This window comes from Corvus brachyrhynchos, unplaced genomic scaffold (assembly GCF_000691975.1).
Source record: "Corvus brachyrhynchos isolate BGI_N302 unplaced genomic scaffold, ASM69197v1 scaffold10, whole genome shotgun sequence".
NCBI lineage: Eukaryota > Metazoa > Chordata > Aves > Passeriformes > Corvidae > Corvus > Corvus brachyrhynchos.
The window spans coordinates 6,941,483-6,948,839 of NW_008236180.1; the positions used below are offsets into that span (position 1 = coordinate 6,941,483).

The 7,357-nt window shown below is 45.5% G+C and overlaps 1 protein-coding gene across 1 annotated transcript in view; it reads right to left on the reverse strand.

Moving 5' to 3' along the window:
* The window catches only part of PHACTR3 (phosphatase and actin regulator 3), a 73,430-nt gene that overhangs the window by 22,719 nt on the left and 43,354 nt on the right, over nucleotides 1-7,357 (reverse strand). Inside the window, exon 8 of the mRNA XM_008634844.2 lies at nucleotides 6,199-6,352. Within this exon, the coding sequence (XP_008633066.1) occupies nucleotides 6,199-6,352 (154 nt within the window). The remainder of the gene's footprint in view (nucleotides 1-6,198; nucleotides 6,353-7,357) is intronic.

Sequence of the window (7,357 nt, forward strand, 5' to 3'; positions counted from 1 at the left end):
TTGTCAGCAGGAGGTGAATGTTGAATCCTCAGCAGTACCATCCTGCACTGAGAGCAGCTCTGGGTTGTGTGCATGTGTTCAAACCAGAAAATAACACAGGCTTAAGGCAACCCTGTTTCAACCCTTTATAAATGAATTAGTGTGTTCAAAAATTCTTGCCAGACAAGCTGTGGGCTGGTCTGAGACAGCAAATTGCTCATTCTGGTTCAGCTGCAGATCACAGCTCTTGCCCAGAGCTGACAGGGTGCTCCATAATTAATTGTGCAAGTGCTGCTGAAGCAAGGAAGCACCTCTGGTTCAAGGGCTGCTGTCCAGAGTATGATCACACACTCAGGGAGGTTGGGTTTACCTCCCCTCCTGACCAGGGATTGGTGTTAGTAAGGTTCATTCTATTATTGGAGTTTAATACCTGAAAGGAACAAACCTTTTTCAGTCCTTTAGACAAGGGGACAGCGTAGTCCAGGTACAGCATGTACAGATGTACTTGAATCCTCTCTAATGCTTTATTTGAACTGCACTGCAGCTCCCTTGGACTTGAAAAGCCCTGTAAACAGGAGGCTGAACTTACTCATTGCTTGGAGACCTTAATGACACTTGAGTCTTCTCCCATTCCTCCTGATTTTTACCACTGAAGGCAGTCTCAGGAGCTCTAGCAGCAAACACTACCCACCCTCAGCTCCTTGACCAGGCCAGTGCTGTCACTGTGTTCACAGCAGGGTTCCAGCTGTGTGGCACTGCCTGACACCAAGGAAGAGCATAGGGAATATTAATGCCTTGGGACCTGGACATCTTAATCCTTGAGACAGCCCCAAAAAAATCTCAGCTTCACTTGCACCTCCTCCATTCTTCCTACTGCTCCCCCCCATCCCTCACAGTATCTTGCTTTTCCATAGCCTGAAAAGCAGAGGCCATAACTGAAAAGGGGCAAAACATTCAAAAAATCCCAAATCCTCACCGAGGACATGGGTGCTGTGCAAGCTCTTATTAAAATCCTGCAGCCATGTGCAGGTCTGACAGCAGCCCCCAGCTGTCCCCCTGCCAGCATCACGTCTGCTGTCTGGAGCAGAGCGAGGAGATGGGAGACTCCCTGGGCTCCCACACACCCACAGAATTAAATTGTGGCTCTATATTTAGCTTCTGCCTCGTGTGAGGGGCTGAGCCTTTCACACACGCCCACGCTGCGCTCGCTGGGATTATTTTTAGCATCAGCGAGATGCTTACCTGGATGATTCCTGCCCATTAATGAAATGCATTAAATTGTACACAGCTAATTAGTGCTGACAGCTGATCTGTTCTTTGTACCTGCTCCCTGCCTTTCTGCCTCTGGAAGGAATCTGTGTCAAGCCTTCCCAGCCTTCTGAAATTAGGGCAGTTCCCTGGTTTTTAGTCCAGTGACTGGGAGTTGGAGCACAGTTGGAGATTCATCAAAAAAACCTGGCTAATCTTCAAATGAGCTTAGGCTGGGCTCAGTTCAGCATGTCCTAAACTTCTGCATTAGGGCTACCAGTAGTTTGTACGCATACCCACACACGGCTTTTTTTGGTCAATCTAAACACAATGTTCCCCAAAGTTCTGTGCATTCAGCCTAGCTCCCTGCTGAATGTCTCAGTCTGGAGGGCTGCTGCCTTTTCAGTGAGCAAAGCTGAACTGAGACATTTCTGTGAGGAAGTGGCACTGGACTTGCTGTCCTTGGGAAACATGGTACAGCTTTTGTGTCATCAGAAGGTAAAATTGTCCTTGTGAGTGCTCCGTGTTGAGCTATGGTGCTGTTTTGCTTTTAGGCTGCCAGTCTGAAGTGCTGTTTGCCTGGTATTGTTCTGTCTCCAGCAGCACTGTGAACTTCATGCTCTGTTACCTGAGGGACAAACCAGGGTCTCATCTAGGTGAGCTTTTAGCTACATCCGCAGTTCCTGGGTGAGTCAACTCGAAAATGCCTCTCCAGGAACCTCAGGGCAGCACCACAACTACAGATTCCAGTTGTGGTAATGACTGAATAAAGATGCCTCCTTTTCCCTTTATGTTGCCAGGAGACCTTGCCCTAGCATCATCCACTTAGCCAAGCCAAGATTTTCAGTGTAGTCAAGATCAGCTTTAGGTGCTCAAGTTTGGGTTCCTCTCTGTGTACACAAACCCTTTGTTCTTCCTGTCTGACTCCTCTGCCCACGTTTTTGTATCTTAATTCCTCCCTCTATCATCTTTTAAGTGCCACTTCACCCATCGTGTCTACTTGTACAAATACCCAAGGAGCAGCACATGAAGTGAATATTACAAGTATAATCTTTTCTGGGAATTCGTGTTTTCATCAAGACATTAAGTCATACTGGAGTGTCTTTAACTGTGGTTGTATGAGGCATTCTTGAGAAGCACAAGCCACCCAGGCACTTCAAACATCAACTTTCTAAACAGCCAGATATCAAATTTAATGAAGCAACCTTTTCTCGAGTCACCCTTCAGTCTAGCAAGTCTTTCACTCCCCCAGGTTTCCGCTGAAACCCCTTCTAGAGCAGAGTGTGTCTGTGAGACAGGAAGCAGATACTGCAAACAGTCATACTTGCAAATGTCTTTTCTGCCTCATGACACAAAGAGCTCTCAATTCACTGAATTCCATTGAGGGCTTATTATCTGTGCTCTGAACGCATGATAATGGAGCCAAGACCTGTTGGGAGCCATGTTGCCTAATGCACAGTAGAGTACTCCAAGTGTACACCACGCTTTGGGGCATGGGGATGCATGGATTAGTAAGAGAAGCACTACAGCACAGGGAAAACTGGAATATTGCCATTTTCGATGGAGGAGGAGGGAAAAGTGCATGTTTCCACGGCAACAAGTGGTAGATTAAATTGGCTGGGAGCACGAAATACAGGAATTACACTTTTCAAAAGCAGTGATGCGCATAAATCCTGGAATCTCTCCTCACGCTGCTGTCAGTCGATAATGAATCCGGAGTCAGTGGATTTGCACTCTGTAAAAGTAGAATTTGGCTCAAAATACAGAATTTCCCACTCTCCCTTTTGAGATGGAATGAGTGGAAAAGTGAAGGAAAAAAAGGGGTTTTAGCTTTGACTTCATAAACACTCATCAGAGTGATAGAAGAGAGTTGCTTTTCTCAGCAGGTTCACAGCTACTGCTGAAATGTGTTACAACCAGAACCATTCCAATAATACAGAGGTTTTGAGAGGATGCTATTCTTTTGTCTCCCCATTTTTAAAGCTATATAAACACAATTATTTTGTGTATTTTACACATTATGTATGTCAGTGCATCTTTCCTTCCAGAGCACAGAGTGAGGCTATGTTAGCTGTGGGGCTGAGGCAATTTTCTAGACAGCTACAGACCATCAAACCCTGCAACTGTGCTGAAAAATATCGACCCTGTTAACAACTGCCTGGTTATGAGCCATTCTTATGCAGTCAGCCATTGAATAACTACTTGCTAATATGCCCATAGATTATTCTTTGTGCTAAACACAGATCTATAGCCTGATGGTACACGTGGATTCATGATTTGCTGTTATCTGATTGTTACTATCAGAGCAGCAGCAGCAATGTGCTGCTCTTTTCTGCACAGGGAGTGGCAAAGCCCTGCAGAGAACAGACATTTCTGCTGGATCCCACTTCCCAGGCAGCACTTCCCACCCCAGCACTACATTCCTTAGCTATAAACCTCCAAGTTGTCACACAGAGACTGTGCTGCACAAGTACCAGTGAAATGAATGAGTGTAAACACCTCAAAATCTCATCCAAGAATTTCACTCTTCCCAGTTTGGTTTCATTTCTGCACCACAAGCCAGGCTGTGCTCTGAGTGTGGGCTCTGGGGTGGCCTGGGTTTTGTGAGGTGAGTCCTAGTCAGAAACTCCAAAGGGGTATCTCTATGACTTGGGATCTTTGGCTTTTGCCAGAATTCGTTTTAACTTTGTTGGTTGGCTGTTTGGTTTTTTTGTACACCCACTTGCTTTTCCTGGTGTTGTAAATATTTTCTTGCATTCATCCACCACCTGAGCTTGTTTGCATGGTCATGTTCTATTCTGGTGGATGAGTTAAGAGCTGAGCTGAGCTCTGCCAACACATATGCGCTGGAAGTTGTGTGGGAGACTGCTCCCAATCTGTTTTGCCTTTCCTGGCTATTCCAGCAATCTCTACGCCGTCTGTTCCCCGAAATGCACTCAATCTTCCATGTTCCAGGAAGAAGGAACCAAATTAAGGCCTGACTTCCAGCATTTGGAACAAAGATGGCTTTTAGCCATTCTCTAGACTTCACCAGTGACACTGATGGGCTGCAGCCCAGATTGTTGCATGAGATCACAGCAGGAAGGGGAGGCTCCCTTAGCTGCATTCACCTACAGACAGTAAATTTCCTGCCTTCTCGTCAGGACCAGCCCCTTTCACCTGTCCAGAAGTGTCCTCTGCAAGTCCTTGTACTGACATTTGACTCTAGGAATGCATCCCTTACAATAATTCTTTAGGCTCATTATTAAGCAAGATAAATGGTAAATGGAAAGAAAGGGATAAATCCTGTAGTTACAGCACCTGAAGCTGCGATTCCATCAGACCTTTCACACTAAAGGAAGTCAGGCAGGGCTGAGAAGAGATGTGACCTTCCAGGCATTTCAGCAATATGAGATGGGGCTGGATATGACACAATCTTCTCATTCAGTGAATACTTTGTGATGGTTGAACTTGATTTTAGGGATGCAGTAGGGTGGCATTTTAGAGCAATCAAATTCGGCCTTTGATGTATGAAGAGACCTTAGGAATGATTAAACGGCTAAAATAATGGAGTTAACAATATTGGGCGCAATGTGACATGTTTCCCTGGAATGAATGCACAAGGCTTGCAAAGTCAGGATGATCAAGGCCCATCTTCCCTTCCAAAGGTGATGGGTACTAATGGGACACACCTATAATCCACTCTGTAACTCTTGGAAGTTAATGTAGACTGTAGTGAGATCTTTTCTACTTGTCTGGATGTACGTGCTTTGTGTGGCAGGGTCTGCCACCTGCACTGAGCTGTGCAGCCCCTGGCACAAAGCACTGCTCCCCTTCAGGTGCAAAGTGCTGCTGTGCACCCACTGAGATTGGAGGGACCATAACTCCATCTCTGCTGTTGCAGGGGCACCATGAAGGGCACTCAAAACCTCCTCTGTGTTCCTCAGCAGCTCATTCCTTAGCTGAGGGCAGGGGTGGTGGTGGCAGAGATGTTCTCTTCCATAAACTCCGGTCTGTTAGGACTTGTGCTCTGATCCACACACTTGTTCTCATTCCCTGTCCCCAGAGGTAAAGTTTAATCAAAAGCATGCACATGAATGAGTTAGTCTAAATATCAATAAATGTTTCTTTCAGGAGAGGCTTGAGATATTAATATTTAATAAGCCTTGAAAATGAGCTTCTATTCATGTTTCTCAATTTGATTCCAAGCATTTTGGCGGTGAGCAGCGCTCGCTGTCCCTGTGTGGGCAGCACGGCACAGATTATTTAAAAATCCACTTTGTCTCCTCTAAAATATTCATGTCTGCAGATATCCAAATACAGCTCTTAAAAAAGGCACACACAAAAACCAAATGGTGCAGTGTGAGCCTCCTGGTTACCTTCAGTCTTTGCTTTAGGCTACACGCCACAGTGATGCTGTTTCTCTCACAGCTCTCCTCTGTTGCCCTGGTTACTGATCAAAACCAGAGCATCCCTGCTGTGCCTGCAGCTGGACTTACACAGGCACCTTCCCCAGGTGAGGGCAATACTGCTTCTGCCTTAAAGCACCAGTGCAGCCACCAAGACAGCAGCTTTCCCTTGCTAAGTGTGCAGCTCTAACAATTGCTTTTATCCTCACATTCAGCTAGAGCTGACAAAGCCAAATCAGGTTGATAAATAATTATATTACTATTTTTGTTAAAGCACTGGGTTTTCTGAAGGACCTCCAAATCTTGATTGCAGCAGCAGAGCTGCAGGTAGATTTGGCAGGATTTTGTCTCCAAATTGACTTCTGTCTTGCTTTCCCTTGAAATCAAGGCAATCCTGACTGAGGAGGGAGTTAAGACTTTTTTTCCTGTGGCTGACTGACAGCTGAAAATGTGCTGTATTGGCTTGTGGATGGTTCCCTGCAGGAAATGGACGGGGGTGGGTGACAGTGTCTCATCTGACAGGACTCAGAGGATGCTCCATTGTAAAGGGAGGCTTCTCCCTGTTCTCATTCACAGCACTTACTTTGAGAGTTTCATTTCAATTTGCTGCCGGATTTCCTGTCTTTCCTCATCTGTTCTCCTTGGGAAAATATTCCTGTCTTCCAGCTCCTGCTTACTTGGTCTGTTCCGTAGTTTTACTGCCAGCAGTTCTTTCTTGCATTTTCTTGGCAAAGTACCTGGGACATGCATTGAAAGGAAAGTTATTAGAAAGGCAGCTCCTGGGGATGAAACAGGAACTTCTGGAGAGCAGGGGTGGCACAGAGTGGCAGTGATCCATGTGCAAGAGCAGCACTACAGCTGAGCAGGGCTCAGACACAAAACCACCACAAATGCAGAGGGAACATATTCCTCAGGGCATGCAGGAGCTGCAGTTAAATCTTTGTTTCATCTTGGGGGCACGGTGTGTAATAGGGAGGTTAATTTGTTTTGGTTCCTTTTTGCTTTAAATGGTTTGGTTTCTTTTTAATTTAATGTTTCATCTTTTCTACAGAAGGTCACCTCGTTTTTAAAGAAAATGACATTTAATTGGTATTTTTATTTGGCATTTGAGATAGGATTAAAGTCTATTTTTTAAAGGATGCTCTGGAGGTTGACAAGACTCTAACTCCTAAATAGGTTCTCATCCCCAAATACTGGGGTTTTATTTGCTTGGGATCTGTGGACCTCCATTATTATTATCACCACTGATCTCGAATTTCTTTATGCAGAGGGAAGGAGTCTGTACAACCTCCTTCCCACATCTACCGGCTGGCAAGAGTGGGATAGAGTAGTTTTGGTCTCCCTGTGTGAGCAGCGAAAAATCTCTTGAGAGTTGCAGTGGTCTAAAGTTAAACTTTTTAGAAACCATAATCAGCTCAAAACCCCTTTCTGGAGCCTAAAAGCTGTGCCCTTATTTAGCACCCTCCTTGAAATGCTCTCACAGTCTGTCGCAAGCATTAATTAAATTAAACCACACAGCCCTGTCTGAAGTAGCAGATATACATTTAACAGATGGGCAGGGAAGTTAAATGATTTGGCTGCTGCCACATGGAGCCTTCTGCTAACTGAGTATCTGACTCCAGCAGGAGCATTTGGCTCACAAAGCCACAGACTTGGGACTCTGACAAGGTTTCTCCAGCCTCCACCACGCTGGGAGTGGGTGCACAGGAACCAACAGAAATCCTGCTGGAAACAACCTGAAG